Source organism: Eubalaena glacialis, chromosome 6 (genome assembly GCF_028564815.1).
Source record: "Eubalaena glacialis isolate mEubGla1 chromosome 6, mEubGla1.1.hap2.+ XY, whole genome shotgun sequence".
Lineage (NCBI taxonomy): Eukaryota > Metazoa > Chordata > Mammalia > Artiodactyla > Balaenidae > Eubalaena > Eubalaena glacialis.
Window position 1 is genome coordinate 134,539,424 of NC_083721.1, and position 25,249 is coordinate 134,564,672.

At 42.8% G+C, this 25,249-nt stretch overlaps 1 protein-coding gene across 5 annotated transcripts; it reads right to left on the bottom strand.

Moving 5' to 3' along the window:
- Positions 1–283: 283 nt before the first annotated feature.
- Positions 284–16,938, bottom strand: CDV3 (CDV3 homolog). 5 transcript variants are annotated; one of them, XM_061194664.1, is made up of 5 exons: positions 16,336–16,938; positions 15,533–15,609; positions 5,515–5,660; positions 3,822–3,981; positions 284–2,184 (listed from the first exon to the last, which is right to left on the bottom strand). In XM_061194664.1, exons 1-5 carry the CDS (start codon positions 16,573–16,575, stop codon positions 2,178–2,180), a joined length of 630 nt encoding a protein of 209 aa, XP_061050647.1. In that variant the 5' UTR covers positions 16,576–16,938; the 3' UTR covers positions 284–2,177. The 5 variants fall into 5 exon arrangements, with proteins under 5 accessions (XP_061050647.1, XP_061050648.1, XP_061050644.1 ...); XM_061194665.1 differs by lacking the exon at positions 284–2,184 and adding an exon at positions 2,193–2,465; XM_061194661.1 differs by lacking the exon at positions 284–2,184 and adding an exon at positions 2,193–2,643.
- Between the last annotated feature and the right edge of the window lie 8,311 nt (positions 16,939–25,249).

The following is a 25,249-nucleotide window of genomic DNA, read 5'->3' on the forward strand; positions in this document are numbered from 1 at the left end:
CTACCATGGTCTAAGATAACACAATTTAATATAGCAATGAAGACAAGAGTACATTTCAATGTTTATCTCTGGAAAAGAATATTCATCACAAGTTCACAGCCAATTTCATTCCAGGTCTGGTTTTAACATTAAGAGTACTCTGCAAACACTTCTCAAATGGAAAGGTCACTCGAGATGACATTATCAGCCTCCTAGAGCAAAGGAGGAATGTCATCAATTCTCCATTTTCAAAGATAGAGAATCAGTTACCAGTTAAGAGTAAAAACCACCAGACTCCAAAATCTACATATTTACTTTTTATTGAATTTGTTAATGTTACAGAGTTTTTGCACTGCCAAACCATGCCTGAGAATTCAAAGAAAGAAATGGTACAATGGACAGCCTCATCCACCCATCATACAGCATATTAAAACTTGATTCATGTGCATTTTGATAATTTCACAATCTTTTAAAAAGTTATAACAAGGGTTGGAATTTTTAAATCTCCTGCAGGTCTTCAGATTTCTATGCCATTAAGTAACATTTCCACATATTCATCCCATTCCTCAATAACATAACCCCCAACAAAGTTTTGCTGGAAAAAAATGCATACTTTTTAGGGGAAATATGTGGCTCAAGGTCCAAGAGGTTATTTGTTAAAAGATTTTTGGTTCTCAAATGAAGTCTTCAGATTAACCAAGAATCCTTTGTTTCTCACTCATCCAACCTCTCCTTGGCTGGCTCAGCTACTCACCCAAGTACACCAGAACGTAGGCATCCTGCCTGCCACTTCAAATAATGCCATTATTGCCCAGATATGGTTTGCATCTGACAGCAGATGACTCTGTAACACTCCTAGGAGTGCGATTCCTGCACTGACACTTATCAAGACTGAACTCCTAGAGGAAAATGCTCCCACATCAGGAGTTTTACTCACCCATTTGCTTCACTCTTGCCAGTAGCAAGTCTGCAACTCCTACATTTGGCAAAGGGATTTTATTATAGAGAAACCCAGACTCTGCATCAAGTGGTCACAAGCCACTTTGAAATATTTCTATTGAACCGAAGATACAAAACTAGTAAATTACCAGACTATCTCATTAGATGGAAAGACTTTTCAGTAATCCTGGGTAGCGTCCTGATGTCCTTTTCCAGGACTAAAAATTACTGGATAGTTTAAGCTGTAATCATTAAAAACAGAAGTGCTACATCACCTGTCTTTCGCCCCTGACTCTCCAAATGAACAACGTAAAAAGACACACCAGGAGGTTGATGACAGAGCTAGGCTGGGACAATCACTGCGTCTAATACCTTAAACGTTTGGGCACAAGTGCATCTGGAATTCTTGTCAGAGATCATGCAAGATCCATGAAACTTCAGTGGGTTTTAGGTTGAGGTTCTGCTCTCACTGCTTTGAATTTATAAGGACACATCTGTGACTCCCTTGGCCTGAGCAGAAAATACACTCTTTCCACCAGTTTACTATACAACTTAGACCTGATTAGAGGAAGCTTTAGCAGCACCTGAAGTAGAGCCCCCTGCATCTACTGCCCTTTACATCAAAGGCCATCTGGTTCTGCTCTAGGGATTGACAAATTCATGAGACGTTTCACAATTCCAATGCATATTTCAGGTTACTTAGCCAAGCAATATGCTCTGTCAAAGAACTATTCCAAGTCAAAGCAAAAAAAAGAAAGAAAAGAAAGAAAGAAAAAAAAAGCCTTAATATGGAACACAGAAAAAGCACTACCCAAATAAAAAATTACTAAAAAAATAAGATTATTCCCCCCCACCCCTTTTCCCACTTGGTGACCCGAGTTTGGTTGAATTTAATTTGTGGTTACCTCAGAATACAACTCAAAGTTTAAATTATAAATCACAGCCCTACACAGATTATCTGAACACATCAGTTCTTTTGAGAGTGGCATGTTCCAGGAAGTCTAATACCCACTACAGAGTGTTCCTTATGAATGGGGCACTGGACAGGTTAATTAAGGTCACTTAAATCTTCATCTTTTACAGCAGATCAGAACCCAGATGGCTGACTTTCTGCAGAATTTCTGATAGGAATCCAGTAGAGCTGGTTTCAAGTTTCACATCGACACTTAAAAGCTGTAACCTTCTTATCCAGAAGTTGTGATCCACATGAAGTCCACAATGAGTGCAGCAAATCTGAGGTAGTCAACCCTTACGAAGGCTCAGTATCTGAACATAAAAAGATTTTGAAATGACCACTGGCTGCAGTTTTTGATTTTTTTTGTATTTGCAGAGTAACTCTGAAAGAACACTGCTGAATCTAGTTCACACATTTATATAACAATGAAAATCCCCCTAAATCCAATACACATAAAGAGCAGTTGTGATACTTTAAACTTCCATAGTGCGATAGGGCCGGTCCCGTACACCGAGTGGTCTGCATCAGTTGTAGATCCAGCAGAGATCAGATGATGATGGCTGTCCGTGGTGGTTAGCTGTGGTCTAGTTACCTTAGAAGGGTTAGCAAACACCACTCCTTAATTGTACTGTGTGTGGCTGCTTTTCTGATTCTCAAGCACAGCGTACTGGTTGTCTAGCTGAAGTTTAAGGGCCTGGTTTTTTGAACCCTCATCCCTACCTCTAGTTTTGTGTCTTACTACTTCAAAGCTCTTCTCCATTTCTTTATCCCTAAGGGAAAAGAAATGTAATCAGTAAATATTTCTTCTTCACTAGGTTGTTTTGAAAATATCCTTCCTTGAATTTAAGAAAAAGCCACCCCTTGGAAAAATCTTGAGGAAGGGACAGGAGGGGGAAACTGGTATATAAATCCTTACCAAAACCATTTTTAAGGCTTCAATTGAACAGAAAATATAGACTACTGTACTGATAGGGTCCTATTTTCTGTGGTAGCAAATCTACTGAATACTATTAACTGAAAAACTATTTTCGGACCAACTTCAAGACAACTGGAAAGTTAAAAAGCTGTCTAATGACATGGTGATTCCTTCTAAGACTCACTGTTACTCTTAGCAAATAATAGACAATACACATCTCTTTCTTTATGCACAAAGTAAGGACAACAATTTCCTCATTCAAGTAAAGTTCTACTCATTATTCAAAGAACTCTCCACACATCTACTTTATGGGAGTGGGTCAGATAAAGATGAGTGTGGTGAATCACTGCCTCTTGTGGAGGACAGAGCAGAGGAACAAGTCAAGTGGAGGTTTAAATTCAAGCCAGCTGTGCTCTCAAAGAGGCAAAAACACTGGGATTTAAGTTAAAAGCCACCCCGAAAAATTTCCATCTGATGTCATTTACATTTCTTCCCATTTTATTTACTTTGTAAGAAATTCATGTCCCTAAATAAGATGTGGATGTGCCATATGTGGTCATTTAACTCCAGGTAGCATTCATTTTAAGTACCTGCTGAAATAAGATTATTTTTAATATTAGATTTATAAATGCCAACATCTTTCACCTACTCACATTAACTGGGAATACAATGAAATATTGCTGACTTTTCTAGTTTCTATATTACAAGGAACATAGAAGCAGCAACAATGTACTTAATATTTACTAAGAATTCTCACTAGATGAGACTTGTCATGGCTACAGAATGACATAAACCAGGGATAAGGGAAACTTGCAGATGAAGTTTGTCTTTGGTGCTCTTCCTCCCCTCCCACCAGGGTCCTTCCCCCCTTCTCCCCCCAGTCCTGGGCATATAAGTCCCACCTTAATTCTCAGTTGCCTCTCAGCTGCAGCTTGGGCTTTACTGCAACACCCAGGTGGGTTTTCAAATCCCAAATACCCCACTCCCTGGCCAAAAGATAGGGCTCCAAAACACAATATTGAGAATACTTACTTCCGGCTCTCTACATGCTTGGCAGTGGACTGCAGGGATGGGAACTGTGTATCACTGTAGATTTCTGGTGGTCCTTGGGGTGCTTTCCTTGTTGTGGTCAACCTGGCCCCAGGAGGCCTATACACGCCACTAGTCATTGTCGGTTCTGGGGTTTCTGTAACTAACATTTCAAAACAGTTCAGAGAAACTATTCAAGTGCTTGGCATTTTAATAAGCTACTCCTGAATTCCTGATCATTTTAACAGTTATGGAAAAAACCAATACTTACATTAAGGGTCTCTGAACAACAGAAGGAAAGTTATCTGAGGAAATATCCAAAAGCAAAGGCCTATTTTTCTAGGGTAAAGGTAGTCTTCCAATTTCTCTTCCATGTACAATTTTTAATTATCTATGTAAATGAGTTCTATTAAGTCAACTTATTGGAAGTGGGAAAGGAATCTGCTGGTCCTGGGAGATAGGCCTCATCAGGGACTACCTTTCAAAGTATGACCACTTTTACATCATCAATGAATTTTTTATTTTCTAGTAAAACAGGAGAAAAAATTAAGCAGCCCAAAGTCTTGTACCATGACCAAGATTTTGGGGACACAGCCTTCCAGCTTTTCTTACATACCATTCGCCCCCCTATCCTAAACATGAATTCAGTGTTTTACGCATGTTTTCTAATTATCAAAAGCTTCCTTTCAAATGAACATCTCTACATCATTTATTAGCTCAAGTGTAATGCAGCTAGAAAGAAACATGCAAAAACTATACATGGTAGTAATCTGTGATCTTTGGACAGTAACATTTGGGGTGATTTGTTATTCTTTATATTATTCTATATAAAATGGGTATAACTACCAAATGTAAAATTAGATAGCTAGTGGGAAGCAGCCGCATAGCACAGGGAGATCAGCTCGGTGCTTTGTGACCACCTAGAGGGGTGGGATAGGGAGGGTGGGAGGGAGGGAGATGCAAGAGGGAAGAGATATTGGAACATATGTATATGTATAACTGATTCACTTTGTTATAAAGTAGAAAGTAACACACCATTGTAAAGCAATTATACTTCAATAAAGATGTTTAAAAAAAAAAATGGGTATACATTAGAGCATTATTTCTCAACATTTTTTCATTATTGCCTTCCTAAAAGAGCCTTTTTAGACAACTTTCTCCTAAACAGTACCGTCCCCACGCCCCAAGCAAAAAACGTTAATACCACAGATACACTGTACATATTTTTACATACTCTGGCCCTCTGATGGGCCACAAACCACTGTAAGATCTAAGATTTCTTTACCATTCCCACTCTCCCCCCAGCCAAGAAGCACTTTTCACCCTCTTGGGAGTGATAAAATCCACCCTTCTGAGAATTCATTCTTTAGACAGAGTAAAATGGGGAATGGAAAAAAAAAGACACAGGTACCCAATATTCCTTAGTCAGCCGTCAAACATTGAAAAACAAAAATGCTTAAACATGTAAATCTGGCAAGCTATAGGACTGCAGTTAAGATTTAAGCAGCCTACAGCCTTAACTTCCAAATTTCTTTATTGAGGACATGAAAGTCTTTAGATCAGACACAAATCTCTCTCCTAGGAATGGAAAGAAGACCCTACTCACCCAGTGCAAGCATGCATTTAGTTGAAAGCTGACTGCATATACAATTATGCACAAATAGACATCTTTATGAAAATGAAATATGAAGATTACCAACTACTGGAGCAGGAGGTGCTTGTACCGGAGCTGTTTTATTCCAGGGACCTGAAGATTTTTCTACACCACCACCACCTCCTCCACCTTCTTCCCAGTTATCACCTGGATCTTCTCTTTTTTCATTTTCATCTTCTTCCTTTTCACTATTGGAAAATAAACAAGTGAATTCAATTACAGAAACACCAGGAAAACTGTCAGTCCAAATCCTTAATTCTATCAATAATGATCTGTGATTCTGGAGAAGGTACTTAACCTCTTCAAGCCCAAATGCCTTACTTGTTTAAAAAAAAAAAAAAGAGAGGAAGAATTAGGGGATTTTATCTATTTTATGCATTAGGACTTCATGTAAAAGGATTCATCGCTGGAAAAAGGTTCAGAAAACCTCTCTGTCTGACAGTCTCCATTTCCCTTTTTGCAAACTCCATACACTCAAGAACATCTAGAAATATTTAACATACTGACATGCCAGGTTTTTAACAATCTGTGTTGATTATTTATAGCAGCACCTACTGAGGGAGGGAAGACAGGTCAATCTAACCTGAAATGCAGAGAAAAGGGCAACTTGAAAGATTAAAAGTACAATTACTTGATTTTTTTCTAGGACCTAAGTGTACAAACAGGCACTTATGGTAAGCATATTTTTAGTGATCAAATGAATGGGTTTTAAAAGTTGTATAATTTCATTTGCTAATCCTTTAGTACATGTAAAAAAATACTCTCAAAATTAATTCACATTCCAACAGAGGAAAGCAAGTTAGCGTTCAGTATTTACATCAGTGCTTCATACTTTATTAGTGTCAGTCTCTACTGTCTAGACATAGGAAATATACAGAACTGGTCCCTAACATCAGAGATGTGTCACCCATTTAAAGAAGAGAATACAAGAACTCAAGTCTTTGGCTTGTATAGTGATTATAAATGCAAAATATATCCTCAGTGGTGACATACCATTCTAAGACTGACTGAACTGTTCTATTTAATGCCTATTTTTAATTTTTTTTTTTAAGATTTGATGTGGACCATTTTTAATGTCTTTACTGAATTTGTTACAATATTGCTTCTGTTCTCTGTTTTCTTGGTTTTTTGGCCACAAGGCATGTGGGATCTTAGCTCCCCGACCAGGGATTGAACCCACACCCCCTGCATTGGAAGGTGAATTCTTAACCACTGGGCTGCCAGGCAAGTCCCTATTTCTTTATTCTTGAATTGACTTGAGTCAGAAGTCTGTGATCTCTGCAAGGTATCTTTGATTATTTCTCCTTGTGTTGGATTACTTATCACTGTTTTATGTAAGCCTGAATTTGCTAAATTATCAAGTACATATATCTTGCCTCTCTATACCGCTGGCTTGACAGCACAAAGATAACTGCCAAATCAAACTTCCTTTTTGCAACTCTTTGCCCTTGCAGATGATGCACCTGGCACAGACCACCAACCTTCTCCCTGGATTATTTTCCATGACAGTGGTGGTGTTTCCTAGGTCTTCAGCTTATCAATGTCTGTCATCAATCTAACTGTCCTTTCCTCTATTAAAAAAACATGCTGCGGGACTTCCCTGGTGGAGCAGTGGTTAAGAATCCGCCTGCCAATGCAGGGGACACGGGTTTGAACCCTTGTCCTGGAAGACCCCACATGCCGCAGAGGAACTAAGCCCGTGTGCCACAACTACTGAAGCCCACGCACTACAACTACTGAGCCCATGTGCCTCAACTACTGAAGCCCACATGCTCTAGGGCCCACGTGCTGCAACTACTGAGCCTGCATGCTGCAACTACTGAAGCCCATGTGCCTAGAGCCCATGCTCCTCAACGAGAAGCCAATGCAATGAGAAGCCTGTGCACCAAAACAAAGAGAAAACCCATGCACAGCTGTGAAGACCCAACGCAACAAAAAGAAAAAAAAAAAAAAGTTACATGCTGCTGCCTAAAGCTCTGTCCCTGGCCTTCCACTCTTTCAGACATTTTCTCCTTTTGATATCTGATCCATGACAATGGCCATAACAATGTATATATGACTCCCACCCTGACTGTGACCTTGGGAACATCAGGGCATATCCTGGTTTCTGCAAAATGACATCTAAGGGTGCTTTCTTTCCATGTCTGTTAAAGTAAGTTCTGGCTATATGACAAATTTCTTGAATAGCTAATGGTCTTCTTTAAAGACACTCAGATAATAGCACCATCACATATTGCCCACCAACCAGAGATGATTCCAGAATTTAGAGGCCTAGGGTGGCAACAGAAGGCGGACAAGGGAACAAACTTACCTTCAATCTGCATTTAGAGCACGATTTTACTTAAGACTATAGTTTAAGAGGAAAAAAGCGTGGGGAGTATGGCTAAGCCAGCCTTCAGTCTTCCTTTTTTGCTAACACATAATAGAATCCCATGGAGCCATTTAAAATGATATGTTAGGCCTACACTAACATGGAAGTAATAATCATGTCACATAAACCAACAATGTATCAATACTAAAAATCTCTGCACCTAATATAGGTAGAAAGACAACTAGAATGATTTCTTGGGTAAATGTTAAAAAGTGGGTGCTAGAATGCATGACTTTATTTTCTTCATGGAGCAAGCAGTTACGAGCAGATTTTAAAGCCAAACTGCCTGGTTCAATACACCCAGGCTCTGCCATTTACTAGCCAGGAAGACTAAGTACGGCATCTAACTTCTGTATGCCTCAGTCTCCTCATGTAAAAAGGGGGTAACAGCCCCATTATGAAGATTGATTAACAGACATAAAGCACTGAGAACAGTGCCTGGCACATGGTAAGTGCCGTAAGCATTTGGTGTTACATGCTTTTTATTTATTTATTATTTTTTTAACATCTTCATTGGAGTATAATTGCTTTACAATGGTGTGTTAGTTTCTGCTTTATAACAAAGTGAATCAACTATACATATACATATATCCCCATATCTCCTCCCTTGGCATCTCCCTCCCACCCTCCCCATCCCACCCCTCTAGGTGGTCAAAAAGCACCGAGCTGATCTCCCTGTGCTATGCGGCTGCTTCCCACTAGCTATCTATTTTACATTTCGTAGTGTATATATGTCCATGCCACTCTCTCACTTCGTCCCAGCTTACCCTTCCCCCTCCCCGTGTTCTCAAGTCCATTCTCTACGCCTGTGTCTTTATTCTTGTCCTGCCCCTAGGGTCTTCAGAATCATTTTTTTTTTTTTTTTAGATTCCATATATATGTGTTAGCATAAAGTATTTATTTTTCTCTTTCTGACTTACTTCACTCTGTATGACAGTCTCTAGGTCCATCCACCTCACTACAAATAACTCAATTTTGTTTCTTTTTATGGCTGAGTAATATTCCATTGTATATATGTGCCACATCTTCTTTATCCATTCATCTGTCGATGGACACTTAGGTTGCTTCCATGTCCTGGCTATTGTAAATAGAGCTGCAATGAACATTGTGGTACATGACTCTTTTTGAATTATGGTTTTCTCAGGGTATATGCCCAGTAGTGGGATTGCTGGGTCGTATGGTAATTCTATTTTTAGTTTTTTAAGGAACCTCCATATTGTTCTCCACAGTGGCTGTATCAATTTACATTCCCACCAACAGTGAAGGAGGGTTCCCTTTTCTCCACACCCTCTCCAGCATTTTAATGTTTCAGTTTTCATATAAGCACCACGTATACCACCTTTATAATAAGAAAAAACATAGTTTTCATTAAAAAAAAAAAAAGCAACATGAAAACATGTTCTTTTAAAATGGACACTAAGCAGTATGACCCTGCTTCCTAAAGCTATTAAGTAGAATGATCAGGTAAGAGTATGAAAGTCATAATTTATCCAAGAGTCTAACAGTGGTATCCAAATGTCAAAATTGTCCCAAAAGAATTTTTTTAAAAAAGTTACCCACCTCTGAAGCCACACCTATGTAATTACACTAAAATGTAATTTGCTTGGTCCATGAGTAAAAGCACAGGTGTTACTCACCTAGCTATAATTGACTGTAGTTAGCAATGTCGCAGCAACCCAATCCATGCCAGACAGGGAGATAAGATCCCCACAAAGACTTAAGTGACTTCATGGCACTTTTACACTCTTATATCCCCAAACTGTGATAGCTTTCATTTGGTCAGTTACATTTAGAAATGGTTAATTTCAACAATGCACTGAATTAAAATAGCTTTTCCCTTAAATTATTTTAATATTTAAACTCCAGAATTATCAGCTTGCAATAAACTGAAAACCAAAACATTTTAACACTGATTATCCCTAAGCAGAGGGATTATGAATAATTCTTGCATATTTCTTTATGTTGTTATACTCTTCAAATGTTCTAAAGAACAAAAACATTGTTTTCCTACTCTGCAAAAAAAAAAATTTTGAAGAAAAACTCCAATTTGGTCTGATAGAATGCTGAGAGTCTCAAAGAAAAGAAGATTCCTTTACTGTCTAGTGTTCATCACCTTCTCACCCTCAGAAACAAGTGAAGAAATGAATTAAAAAAAAATCACAAATCTAAAATACCTCTAGATTACAAACTATTACTAGAAAATAAGAGAGATCTGTTTTAATTAGAGGGATTGTATATTGATAATAGGCACAAGACAACTTAGTATTTTGCTTCATAAGATTCTGAAATATCAGCTAAACTAAACATTGGATATTGTCTAGTCAAGACACTTCATCCAACAGAGGGAAATAAGGCCCAGAGATGCTAAGAGCCTTGCCAAAGTGCTATAGTAACAATGGCAGGATAGAAATAATTTAAATAGCCTACTACTCTTTCATATTTACATATTCCAGAAAATGTCAAACCTCCAAATGCCAAAGAACAAAAAACATGTTGCAAAGAATTATTTCCACAGAAGACAACTAGGCTAAAATTTGGCATTTGACCCAAATATAATATACAGCGTCTCATCAGCTAAATTTGATGTTTTAAAAACTACAATGCTTAAAAAATAAATAAGTAAATAAAATAAAAATAAAAACTACAATGCTACTCTAAATTCATTATCACAATCCAAAGTATACTGTCTTAAATATGCATTAGTCTGTAAGGCACTATTTGGGGTAGGGGGAATGATAATGCTACAAAAAGGAATATTTACTGAGCATCTACTATGCCAGGAAGTGTTGTACCTGTTTTACAAAGTTAAAAATCGAAATAACACTAAGGCAGGGAGAAGACCCATTGTACATATGAGGAGACTGATATTCAGATACTTAAGTACCTTCACCAGGGCTACAAGGTAGCAGAGCCAAGTCAGTGGGACTCCAGAGCCCATATTCTTTCAGGTTGCCTATTACTTCATTTCACTCTCTTTATAGCTCTAAAATATGAAACAAAAATTTTCCCTCTTTTGAGATTTGAGAAATTCACTTTTTTTTTTAGTAAGACTGACCAGGATCACACATTCTACAGCAGTGTATTTATAAAGAACAGAACATTCTTACCTCCTTATCTCAAGGGACATTACAGGAGAATTTATGTATCCTAACTCCCCCTTCCCCAAAAGCAGCTAAAACAAAATCCGGACTTGAGTGCACTTTTGCCGGAATGCTGGGCAGCTCCACTGACTTGACCCTATTATCCAATCACTGTTACAACAGTAAACCGGGGGGATAGAAATGGACTGATGAGCCATGGCTGGCAGCTTAAAATGTCACTGTATTTCATCCAAGGACTCTTTCTTGACCCGTTCATGGTAGACCTAAGCGTCTCTCCTGGACTCCACGGCCCCTACACATCACTGAAATGATCTACTAGTGTTCAGTAGAGCATGAGTTATTTTTTTACAACTCCAAGACACAGCAGTCGATGCCCAATATCCAGGACACAGCAGTCCCACAAATATTTGCTACAACGAATCCAGCTTGGATGCTGGAATAATTTCGTCTCTTCAAAGGACAACTTAACCAGCTCTACCTAATGGGTTTAAAAGTCTAGATTTCTTAAGATTCCTAGAAAACCACTGGGCTCCAAGGACTCAATTTTTTATTGAAACATGACAAATGTTCACCATTTAGTAATAAGTAGTAAATGAAATCTTTCTTCCTCAAATCCATTTTAAAGATGGGAAAGGCCTATAGGTCCTACTCTCAACCAATAATCTAAGCTCAAGCGCTAGGCCCCTTCTTTTATCACCATCTCAATGGCTTCCCTCTCAGAACTTGTCTGTAAACAATGATGTGATCTTGAATAAGATTTATTAACTTAGACACAAAACTTGACACATGACCTCATAATACCCTTGGTACTTAAATCTTGAGCTAATGGGTAAATGTGAGCTAGGACGTTAATACAGTATGCTTGCTGCTGCTGAAAACTTTCCCCCTTTCAATTGCACACTCACCTTCAACAAATGTCCAGCATGCTAACTTACTTCGAGGACTAGTGCCAAGAACTTTTAAGACTGTATGCAGCTAACTAAAGAGAAAGTAAGTGTGGCAAAAATGATTTGTAGATCTCCGGCAAGAGTATAAGGGTACTTATTCTACTATTCTTGCAACTTTTCTGAGGTTTGTAATTTTTCAACACAAAAAGTTGGGAGAAAAAAAATTAAGACTATAGATGGAGAATTTCAAGATATTTTTAAGTCAACTTCAAAGTTTCATTTTCCCTTGTTTCATATTGAAATAGCAAGGCTGTCTCTCTCATGGATAGAAAAGGTAACAAACTAAAGGCATAACCACCCCCCTCCAATTCCAGAGAAGAGAGAGATCTCATTTCTCTCCCCTTCTAAGGGCTTCTGCCCAAAAGGTAAGACCAAGTCATAAAAGACAATCATTGAAGATCTCCAGCAACTCTGAGAAGGATTTTTCTTTGTATGGTTATACTAATGCCAACCTGAACATGTCATGTTCTCCTATTAAGTCCATAGGGAACTGACTCACCAGAGTAGGACTTTAGTCATGATAATATTATGTGCCTCCACTACCCCTTCTCCTCAAATATTGGTATTATAAAGCAGGTGCCCCATGGTTAAATAGCAGAGAAATTCCCAAGAGTAAGACATTCTAATTTACCCACTAAATAGAGAGGTTGATTAACATTAACCAAGTGGATATATTATGAACATCCTGTTCAAAATCATCACAAAAATCCTGAGTAGTCATCTCAATTTTGCAGATAACATTCACAAGTAAAGTAACTCGCCCAAGGTCACACATAAGCAGCAGGGCTAAAATGCAAGCCCAGGTTTGTCTTTCCCTTAAGTCCATGTTTTTGCCACATTATCAACTATATCCTATTTGTGTGAGTAACCTACTTCTCATTCTATTGAACCAATGTGTCTTTCCTTGTAGACTCCCACTCCTACTGAGTTTCAATGTCAAGAACATTTAATACAAAGTTTATAAAGATATTCAGTACATGGTTGACCCTTGAACAACAGGGGTGTTAACATGCCTCATCTGCAGTTCCTCCGTATCGGTAGATTCAACCAACCGCAGGTCGTGTAATACAGCATTTACTATTGAAAAATATCTGCATAAGTGGACCCATGCAGTTCAAACCCATGTTGTTCAAGGGTCAGCTGTATAAAGTGAAAGTTTTTGTCATTATTATTAACCCTCTGATGGCTTCTCACTCTCAAGCCTTTCCTGGAAGCCGTTAGATTCCCCTCTGTTGATTTATGAAGGCAACGGAGATAGACCCCAGACTCCATAGTGACTGAGAATCCACAAAAGCAGCTTCCTGAAGAAGGTATGTTTCTCAATGTTAGCAGGTAAGAGAAAGATCTCTGGATGGCCACTTAGGGGCAATGACTAGATGCTAAATAATGAAAAATGCAGTATAAAACCTGGTCTACTTCAGGTCAAGCAGACCTTAATGCTCATACTAGCTGAGATTTATTTATGCCCCTGGCAAAGATGAAAGATATAAGTGATTTAAGAAGTGTTTCACCACCTCGGGAGTAGCCGAAAATGAAGAAAAAATAACCTTGAATGGATATGGGATATACATTCAATGACAAAAATAAGTGCAGTTTAAATATCCTCATGAACTTCTAGCATTCAATGAACTTGAAACCTTTCCCTCAGAAAGGGCTGCTATTGCTCAGTAAGTTTGAGTCTTCGAGAACATGCAGTCTAGGGCCTGCAGTCAGGAAAGGCAGAGCAAGAGCCTTATTCTACAACAGAACACAGGAACCAAACACATAGGCAGTTCCACAATCACAAATGGCTGTTCATAACTCCACATCCCTACCTCCCCATTTTTAAAAGTCAAGCCCCAAGGGAAAGAAAACGGATATTTTCTAAACTATGTCTCTTCAAAAACATCTAACATTGGGACTTCCAATGTTAGATGGTGGCGCAGTGGTTAAGAATCCGCCTGCCAATGCAGGGGACACGGGTTTGATCCCTGGTCCGGGAAGATCCCACATGCCGCGGAGCAACCAAGCCCGTGCACCACAACTACTGAAGCCTGCGCACTCTAGGGCCAGCGTGCCACAACTACTGAGCCTGTGTGCTGCAACTACTGAAGCCCGTGTGCCTAGAGCCCATGCTCCGCAACAAGAGAAGCCACGGCAATGAGAAGCCCGCGCACCACAACGAAGAGTAGCCCTCGCTCGCCGCAACTAGAGAAAGTCCGTGCGCAGCAACAAAGACCCAACAGAGTCAAAAAAAGAAAAAAGAAAAAACAAAAACAAAAAACATCTAACACACGAAGGAAGCCAAGAAGTGGCTGGGAATAAACCTCCAGTCTAATCACCTCTACTTCACACCACCACGGAAGGTATTTCAAATGTGGGGAAGCTGCATTTCCTAAAAGTTTCCCACTACCAATCAGGTTTCACTTTGCTTAAGCTCACACAGCGATGTGAAAGAACCCAGGACATGAATGCCTAGTTGTGGTTAAGTATTCAACAAATGTCATAGAAGTTAGCCCTGGTTTTTTAATAAGTTATTTAACACCATAAATGTTACCATCTAGAGAGGTCAAAAGACAGTATTTTGTTAAGGAAAAGTATTTCCTCCACTGTGCCAGGCAGTCACGGGCATATATAAATCACAGACTTCAAACTGGGAGGCAGTGCATCGGGTTCACTTCTTTTTTTGGCTGTGCTGTGTGGCGTGCGGGACTTTAGCTCCCCGACCAGGGATGGACCCCAGGCCCCTGGTAGTGAGAGTGCTGAGTCCTAACCACTGGACTGCCAGGGAATTCCCAGGGATCACTTATTTCTTGAAACTGAGAATAAAGGGTTTTTAATCTAAACCAATGGATTTTCTACTTCACGAGACCCTCAAAAACATGACATTTATTTACATGAATCTAAAGTTCATGTGACTACCATAGACTGGACTTCAGAAAATACGTTAATTTCAAATCCTCTAAGCCAACCAATCCAATTTTCAGAAATTACTCTTTTTTGAACTTTAAAAATGTAGACTATGATTCCATTTCTATAAATTTCTAGGAAAATTAATCTAGTGTTAGGTTAGTGGTTATTTGAGGGCTGAAAACAGTGACTACGAGGGGGCTTTCTTCTCTACCAGTAATGTTCAGTTTCTTGACCTCAGTGCTAATTACACAAGTTGGTTTCACTGTGTGAATACGTAAAATCTGTTATGTCCCTCTAACTATGCTTCAATTACGAATACATATATAACTTGTTTGTAAAATCTGTTATTTCCCTCTAACTATGCTTCTATTAAGAATACATATATAACTTGTCTGTCAGAGAGGATCTGAAAACCACCCCTGTTATTTTTTGAAACAAAAAGAAAAACTAAGTTCGACCCACCAATATTAAAAGTAAAAATTTTGAAACCACAAAATCCATTTTAGCTGTCTCAAAAAGGCCTAACCAAGATCTGAAGCAGGCAAGCTCTCACAGGATTTTAGAGCTGGCAGCTAATTTGATCAGCATATAGAAGGGCTGCCATCAGAGGAATAGGCACAATCCATTAGAGTCCTAATAAGCATATCTAAAGCACAAGAGTACTGTGATGCTGTTTTGGGGCTAAAAACCCCCAAACGTACAGTATCTATCCCTTGGGTTATCTAAGCACATCTGTAACCAGACCATACCTTATTTGCATTGCTTGAACTCTTAGGCCGCTGTAATCAACCTCTTTTTGCTCAAATTCTTTCCACTCATCTTCATCCTGTAAAACAGGTACCACTTAGTCAATTAAAGCTATTTGTAAAACACAACTAAGACAACTACCAGACTATGAAAAAGGGATCAAGCGGCTGGAACCTAAAGTGTGGACTCGTTTTCTGGCCAAAGCTCTTGCTCAATCCCAAGGCCAACTAGGCTGGAGGCAAACGTGAGTAAACTTTACTTCCACCGCGTTCCTTCATGAGACCTGTTACTTTAAAAGCAACCAGGAAACGCCAGATGAAATCAACAGTAAGCCCACAACTAAACGTCTAGCTCAATCTTGCCATGAGACTTTTCTTTTACGGGCTTCGAGACCAAGTCGTGCCAGTTAGAGCTGCCACAAATGTGATTGTTAGAAAATTCAGCTCAGACTACTGGTCTGAAATCAGAACGCTAAATTACTCAGAGTAGACGTCATTCGACAGATGTACTTCCGACCCGGGCCGATTCCCCGGGAGGGAGCCGCCGCCGGCCTGCGTCCTCGCCCGAGCCAAGCGACGCGGGTCGGGAGCGGGGTGTCGGGGGGTCCAGCGGGGAGCGCGAGGCGGCCCGCCGTGGGAAGTCCGCGTCACGTGGCAGCCTCCGCGCCCATCAGCCCGCCAGCCGGGGCCCGGCCGCCCCTCCCGGCCGTTTCCCCGGGCAGGCAAGCAGGCAGGCGGGCGGGGGCGGGCACATGGGCGCAAGCGCGCGGCCCGGGCCCCAACTCCCAGTCTCCCTGGCCCCTCACCTTTGTCACAACCTTGGTGGCGGCCCCAGGGCCCGTGGCCCCCGCGCCCGCGGTCCCGCTGTCGCCCGGCCGGGTCCCCGCGCCCGCCCCACCGCCCGCCGCGCCCGCGGCTCCGCTGCTCCCGCCGGCGCCGCCCGCCGAGCCCGCGGCGCTCGCCGCCCGGTTGCTCCGCTCCTTCTTCTTCTTCTTGTCTCTCTTGGCGAAGAAGTTGTCCAGGCTCCGCTCCTCCATCTCAGCCATGGTCGCGGCCTCCTCGGCCCGGATGGGTGGGGCCGGCGGCGGGCGCTGCCCGCGGGGCTCCGAGCTCGGGGTCGAGGCCGGCTCAGCGCTCAAGCTCCCGGGCGCGGCGACGCCTCAGCCCCGCGGGGTCGCCGAGGCGTTTGCGGCGGGGCGAGCGGCTCCCCCCGCGTGCTGGCGAACGGTGGTACGGCCCTCCTCGGGGCTCGCGTGCCGCTGCCGCCGCCCCGCCCGCCCGGGCTGCAGCGACAGCGGTGCAGGATCCCGCCCGCTCCGCAGCCGGAGGGCAAAGGGAACGTGCGGGCCAGAGGTTCCAGTGAGAGTGCTAGGCTAGCGGCGGCGCGTGAAGGAGGAGGACGTGCGCACGCAGGCCCAGAAAGGAGGGGAAGGGGGGTGGGGAGGGGAGGGAGGGGGAGGAGGGCGGGCGGGCCACCAGAAGAGAGGGGCAGCACCCGCGCCTGCGTACTTAGCTCCGCCCGCCACTGTGGGAGCGTGGAGGGGAGGGCGGCGGGAGGAGACGGAGGCGGGGCTGGCAAAGGAGCCAATCAGATGCCAGAACGAAGCGCTTAGGCGACAATCGCTGTCTCGGACGGGGCGGGGCCATGGCTTGGGGGCGGGGAGAGGGTATATGCTAAATAAGTGACGTGCATGATGACTCTTGCCTCCCAATTGGTCGAAGGTTTAGCCTTGGGGGCGGGCATTTAGAGGGCTGGTTGGTGACTTGGCTAAAGAGGTCCGGTCGAAGGGGAGGATAGGCCTCGTCTGGGCGCATGCGTAGGATACACGTGTGTCTGCTCGTCCGGGGCTAGCTGGGGCCTTGTAGTCGTTTGAACTTTAGCGAGACGGAAAGGCCCTGTGTTAAGCTAGATATGTTAAAGATGGTACCATCCGCTCTGCTGGCCTCTGTACTTTCACCCTCTCTGGTCTGGCAACGATTCATTTTCATTGTAGGGGATGATTGTTATGAAAGTGAGGAGCAGTGGCCTTGAAGTTTAGTTCTCATTTACTAAAAGATCTTAGTAAGCCAGTAGGTAGTTAAAAGGAGATTGGTTTTATTTATACTCCACCCTCTACTAGATATTGATATATCTACCAAGGTCAAGCTAAATAAATCTGACCCTCAAGCTCCTGATCTGTAAAATGGAGATGTTAGCTCTTGCAAGATACTTGGGGAAAGAGTACCTCTTAGTTGCAGTGCTTAATACACATTGGATGTGACAAATGATTTTACATTTAAATAGTATCCCCTGCCCGGATGAGATGATGACTGTAATCTATCTTTTTTTTAATCCCTGATAAGAGGAGGGGAATGGCATACCATAGTAATGGGGACCAAATGTGCCCATGCTATACGTGGTTGTCCCATTTAAGTACTTTCTGGGCCTTGAGAATGAAATGAATCCTTGCATATGAAAAAGGGCCTCTAATGTAAGGTATTAAACTTTCCACTTCCTCCTTCTAAAGACAGAGAACTGTGACAACCACTGAGGAAATGACTCAGACTTATGTTAGTAGCCTTGTGGGGTAGATAGAGCACAGCCAGTAAATGGAGCTACTTCTTTGTCTTTTCCTTTACAGTTTTTCCGTTAAAGTTTGTCTCCCCCATGCCCCCTCCACCTCCACTACTATTAACGTACTAAGTCTAGAATATGTCAAAGAAGCAAATCAAGGGCCTGGCCTTGGCCAACAGCAAGCTTACGTATAATTCCCCAAACATAAACTGCCCTCAACCACCTGGGATGGGTCTCTAGGTAACTTCCTTCTGTGACACCAGGTATCTTCTTGTGATGCAGGCCAAGTTCAGTATTGCCCCTCCCCCACCTTCCTTAACATCTCTGATCAAATTTCTTTTTCTTCCTTTCTCTCCCTCCCTTGCTTTCCTCCTTCCTCCTTCCCTTCCTTCCTTTTGTTCTTTCTTTCCTCATCTGTGAAGGACCTATTTAGCTATATTTAAGACAATGTGCTTTGTTCTAGGCAGAGTAATTTGTCATTCCTGCCTTCAACTCTGTTATAATCTAGAAGAAAAGATCTAGATCTGAATAACTGAAATTCAGTCCTCCCTTTCTTAGGTCCTCATCAATGTATCCGTGTCTTGAAAGAATTAATGATGGGAAAAAGCAGAGAAGGTACAGCAGTTGAGGGTTAATGCAGTAAAATTTCCTACTACATCTTTCAGTGTGATTGATGGCATGCTCCCCAAACTTGATCATATGTAAAAAACTCAGGTCAGGCCAGTAGGGAGACCAGGGTCTTTGTGGTTGTGTCATTATCTGTAGTTAATACTCTCCTCCATGAAGCTAGTCTCCTCCACTTTGAATCCCCTGACCTGAAACTGACGCATATATTCCTACCAGGTTTTCCTCTTAAATCTCCCTTGCTACCCTCCTCCAGATGGGTTACACAGAGCCCTGAATCCTCATCTTCACCCCGTCCTCATCGTGAAGCATCATCCAGCTCTCTCGATGTTTGGACCTTCCCCATCTTTAAAGCAAAACAGACCTTCATTTGTACTTGGTAGATGGAAAGTTGAATAGTGGTGAGCACTCGGAACATTACCAGGTATTTCAGCACATCTTCTAAGGATCCTAATGCTGTCTGAACGTGGAAATTTCTCTCTGAGTCCTCTGAAGTGGTATAATCCAAAGGACATCATTTATCTCCCTCGACAAGGCCCACTGAGCTCCAATATTCCATGAGCTCAAGAGCTGGCACAGGGCAGCTGGGCCCAGCCCCATTATCCCTGGGTTCTTTTTTGCTGAGCTATTCATTCCAAGTTCCATTCTGCTACCTAGGCTGGAAATTCCACACACGCTCAGCTCAAAGGAATGCAGCTCATGCTGGCCAAAGACTTGCCAGGAAATGGGGAGTAACTTTTCATTTGTGGCTTCCTCTCTCAGATCTGTGAGCTGCTGCCTGGCCTGTTCCACCGATGACCTTTTCCAATTGGGGAGCAGCTACTTTCAGGTCACTTCCTCTGGTGAAACCTCTGCTGACTTCTACAGGCAGCCTGGTTCCTGACCTTTAAAGGCCCAGAGACGTTTTGTTTGGTATGGGTGTTTGATGCTTTCCTGGTATTTGCATGATTTGTTGTTTAACTGTTCATCCACTCATTAACTCATTCATTTACGTAAAACATTTATTTAATGAGCACCTACTGTATGCCAGGCCTGATGTTAGGAGTTAAGTATAAGTCAGATACAGGCCCTTCCCTCACAGAGCTTACTGTATGGTAAACTGGTAGCCAGAAGCACACACGTATACATACAATTATAGCACATTGGAAATGTAATAGGGGCCGGGCGGGCGCGCAGCCCTTAGAGCCTGGGTTAGAGGTCCGCTTCACCAACAGTCAGCCTTGCAGTGGTCCTTGCAGCAGAGAGTGCGGTGAGAGGGGGATCACGGCTTTCTCCCTGGGACCCTCCAGGCCCTCCGGCCTCGTGGCCAGCAGGTGAGCTGGGGGGCCCGGGGACAGGGCTGTGTCCTGCAGGGCTCCAGAGCCCTCGCCACAGGCACCCATTGGCCAGGCCCAGGCCTTGAAGCAGCCGAGAACCTCTCCCTCATCCCCACTTCCGTGACCTAATGGCGGCGGCTGTCTTCTGCAGGACCTGGCCCCCGTTTGGGTGGCTTGAGGAGCCTGAGGGCCGGTGGGGTCCTGTGCGCCTTGCCCCCTCAGTGATGAAGGCTTGGCAGGGTCTGGGCACCTGGCCCTGAGGGAGCCACCAGCTGAGATCTGCCTGGGCATTGGAGGGAGGACCCAGACTGGGTGTCGGCCAAATGCTCCTGGGCAGGGTAACCGGCCTATGCAGGGACCCCCTCCCCTTAGCCAGGGCCTGGACCTTGGAGAACAAAAGTTGAGCCTTGGAACCTTGTCTTTTCTAGGTAGAACAGAGGATAACATTTGTTTTGGTGGAGGTTTACAGGAACATGGTGACCTGACCTCAAGAACAAAGGATCTGACACCAAGAAGTCTGCAACAACTAACCACGCCTCTCTCTTACCTTTCCGATAAAAGGGCTTTGCTGAAAGCTTTTGGGGAGTTTGGGGTTTTTAAGGCATGAGCCACCGCTCTCCTTGCATGGCCCCGCAATAAACCTTTCTCTGCTCCAAACTCTGATGTTTTGGTATTGTTTCGCCTCACTATGCATTGGACACACGGCCTTGTGTTCGGTAACAAAAACACTTGGAGGTAGGAATGGTGTTGGGCGTACAGCCTACGTCACAGAGGCATTTGACCGAAGTTTGTAAAATGTCTCCACTAGTCCCCAGTTTTCCACATTAACAGGGGATCGCACAAACCATGGACTATCTAAGTGTTCCTTAACATCGTTCCTTGTTGGCTTTAGAATACATAGTCAGTCATGTGTAGCCAAAAATTTGACCTTCTTCCTCAACCTCAAGTCCCTCGTTAGCTTGTCCCTGACATTAAGGTTCTAGTTGGAGGATAAATGGATAACAAGAGGAATGAGGTCCCAGACACCAGTGGCTACCCAGAAGAGTCTGTTTCTGGAAAGAGGTAAAGGGCTGCCATGCATGACCCTGCACCACCACCACCCCAGGTATAAACCTACCACCAAGGCTTGTAAAAGGGAGTAGTTGGACTCATTAAGCCCACCCCTAGTGGATCAGGTCTGCTGTTTGTTGAACCACTCGAAGTTGCAGCTATCTGTTTTTTAACCTACCAAAATAACAGTTCCATGTGGTTCAACCTAACATATCTGAGAATAAACAAAAAAATTCTGTAAATGAATGAAGAGCTTGGGAACAACCAACCCACCCATTAAGGTGACGTCCTTGATGTAATCTTAGGGGGGAAGGGCTGGAATGTGATGACAGTTGAATAATCAGCAATCTAATCAATTGTATTCTGTGGAGAATGCATGAAACAAAGATAGAGAATGAGGCTGGCATATAGAAAGAGGAACGAAAAAGAAGAAGGGTAAAGCCAAGAGGCCAGAAGTTGGCACTTATTACCTACCACTGTCCAGGAAAGAGCAACATGAAATTGGAGCTCACACCATACCCTGCTGTGAGGTGGAGATGACTCTCCAAACCCCACCCTGACTTGGATTACATCTGCCTCCCTTAACTCACCAACCAGCCTGCTGATGACTGATTTGGCTCCCAGGGATTGCTTATATTGGGAAAAGGGTGCTCTGGTTGAGGGAGGAGACAGCCAGTTACTGAAGGACTAACACCAACTGTTAATGAATACATGGGCATCTGGTTATATACTTCAGCCTCCTATGAGTTGGATTTCTAGGAGTCAGTCTTCTCTAGGCAGACAAACCTCAGAACACTGACTTGGCTGTGAAACAGTTTCAGCTCTGTGGTAAATTGATCAAGGTAAAACTACCCTAGGTGGCCTCTTTGGGAGCCAGTCAGATGACTCTGGCACAATGCAAAACCTTCTGACTCAATCATTTTGATCAGAGAGTGCAAGGATATAATTATGTTGGCAAGATACCATTATCCTATCCCTGACCTTAACTCCAGTCCTAATCCTATTTCATGACCCAACAAGTAGATGTGAAATTGTCTGACATTTTCTGCTTCTGAATCAGAGCCAGCCCAGTCTTGGTTACCAGGTCAGTAGGTCAATAGTATTGTCATCCTCCTTGGACTAAAAAAGCAGGAAAAGGGTGAGGGTATAGGGAGTCTAGAGAGAGCTTCCCATACTGAAGGCAAGTCCTTTACATTCTCTCAAGCACCTTGCTCTTTACTTCATGGTCAAGCACCTGTTTTCTAGAGTCAGACCTGGACTCAAATCACAACTCTGCCTCTTCCTTGCAAGTCACTTAGCTTCTCTGCATCTCAGGTTTTTTCACCTGTAAAGTAAGGATGATAACACACCTGCCTTGTGGAGCTGTGAGGACTCAATGAGAGGATGGAATTGAAGCCCACCCAGCTCAATGTCTGACAAATAGTCATCCCAGTTAAGGTTAGTTATTATTACCAATAGTATTCATGTTATTACTAAGGCATGTAACATGATTTATAGTTGCATAGGGGTTTTTGGTGACTGTTCCTTTATCTGTCCTCTCTGACCCTGCGGCTCATTATTGGGCCTTCATTTGCTGCTAAGTGGGTGCCAGCCCCATAGTAAACAATCACTAAACATTTGCTGACAATTACAAAAACAATTAAAAAGGCAATTTAAGAGGATGGCAGGGGGCTTCCCTGGTGGCACAGTGGTTGAGAATCTGCCTGCTAATGCAGGGGACATGGGTTTGAGCCCTGGTCTGGGAAGATCCCACATGCCTTGGAGCGGCTAGGCCTGTGAGCCACAACTACTGAGCCTGTGCATCTGGAGCCTGTGCTCCGCAACAAGAGAGGTGAGAGGACCGCGCACCGCGATGAAGAGTGGCCCCCACTTGCCGCAACTAGAGAAAGCCCTCACGCAGAAACGAAGACCCAACACAGCCAAAATAAATAAATTTTAAAAAATAAATAAATTAAAAAAAATAAAAAAATTTAAAAAATTAAAAAAATAAAATAAATAAAAATTTTAAAAAATAAATAAATATAAAGTAAATAAAAACACTTCATAACGAAACATTAAAAAAAAAAAAAGAGGATGGCAGAGTAGAGGGACATGCGCTCACTCCCTCTTGCGAGAACAATGGAATCACAACTAACTGCCGAACAATCTTCGACAGGAAGACACTGGAACTCACCAGAAAAGATACCCCACATCCAAAGACAAAGGAGAAGCTGTAATGAGATGGCAGGAGGGACGCAATCACAATAAAATCAAATCCCATAACTGCTGAGTGGGTGACTCACAGACTGGAGAACACTTATACCACAGAAGTCCACCCACTGGAGTGAAGGTTCTGAGCCCCACGTCAGGCTTCCCAACCTGGGGGTCCGGCACTGGGAAGAGGAATTCCTAGAGGATCAGACTTTGAAGGCTAGCGGGATCTGATTGCAGGACTTCGACAGGACTGGGGGAAACAGAGACTCCACTCTTGGAGGGCACACACAAAGTAGTGTGCACATTGGGACCCAGGGGAAGGAGCAGGACCCCATTGGAGACTGAACCAGACCTACCTGCTGGTGTCGGAGGGTCTCCTGCAGAGGTGGGGGGTGGCTGTGGTTCACCATGAGGACAAGGACACTGGCAGCAGAGGTTCTGGGAAGTGCTCCTTGACGTGAGTCCTCCCAGAGTCCGCCAATAGCCCCACCAAAGAGCCAGGTAAGCTCCAGTGCTGGATCACCTCAGGCCAAACAACCAACAGGGAGAGAAACCAGCCCCACCCATCAGCAAACAAGCAGATTAAAGTTTTACTGAGCTCTGCCCACCAGAGCAACACCCAGTCTACCCACCACCAGTCCCTCCCATCAGGAAGCTTGCACAAGCCTCTTAGATAGCCTCATCCACCAGAGGGCAGACAGCAGAAGCAAGAAGAACTACAATTCTGCAGCCTGTGGAAGCAAAACTACATTCACAGAAAGAAAAACAAAAAGAAAAGGCAGAGGACTTTGTACCAGATGAAGGAATGAGATAAACCCCCCCCCCAAAAACTAAATGAAGTGGAGATAGGCAACCTTGCAGAAAAAGAATTCAGAATAATGATAGTGAAGATGATCCAGGACCTCAGAAAAAGAATGGAGGCAAAGATTGAGAAGATGCAAGAAATGTTTAACAAAGACCTAAAAGAATTAAAGAACAAACACTTAGAAGAATTAAAGAACAAACAAACAGAGATGAACAATACAATAACTGAAATGAACAATACACTAGAAGGAACCAATAGCAGAATAACTGAGGCAGAAGAACAGATAAGTGACCTGGAAGACAGAATGGTGGAATTCGCTGGCCCGGAACAGAGTAAAGAAAAAAGAATGAAAAGAAATGAAGACAGTCTAAGAGACCTCTGGGACAACATTAAACGCAACAACATTCACATTATAGGGGTCCCAGAAGGAGAAGAGAGAGAGAAAGGACCTGAGAAAATATTTGAAGAGATTATAGTCAAAAACTTCCCTAACATGGGAAAGGAAATAGCCACCCAAGTCCAGGAAGCGCAGCGAGTCCCATACAGGATAAACCCAAAGAGAAACATGCCAAGAAACATAGTAATCAAATTGACAAAAATTAAAGACAAAGAAAAATTACAGAAAGCAACAAGGGAAAAATGACAAATAACATACAAGGGAACTCCCGTAAGGTTAAAAGCTAATTTCTCAGCAGAAACTCTACAAGCCAGAAGGGAGTGGAATGATATATTTAAAGTGTAGAAAGGGAAAAACCTACAACCAAGATTACTCTACCCGGCAAGGATCTCATTCAGATTCAATGGAGAAATCAAAAGCTTTACAGATAAGCAAAAGCTAAGAGAATTCAGCACCAACAAACCAGCTCTACAACAAATGCTAAAGGAACTTCTCTAAGTGGGAACACAAGAAAAGGACCTACAAAAACAAACCCATAACAGTTAAGAAAATGGTAATAGGAACATACATATTGATAATTACCTTAAACGTGAATGGATTAAATGGTCCAACCAAAAGACACAGGCTCGCTGAATGGATACAAAAACAAGAGCCATATATATGCTGTCTACAAGAGACCCACTTCAGACCTAGGGACACATACAGACTGAAAGTGAGGGGATGGAAAAAAGTATTCCATGCAAATGGAAATCAAAAGAAAGCTGGAGTAGCAATACTCATA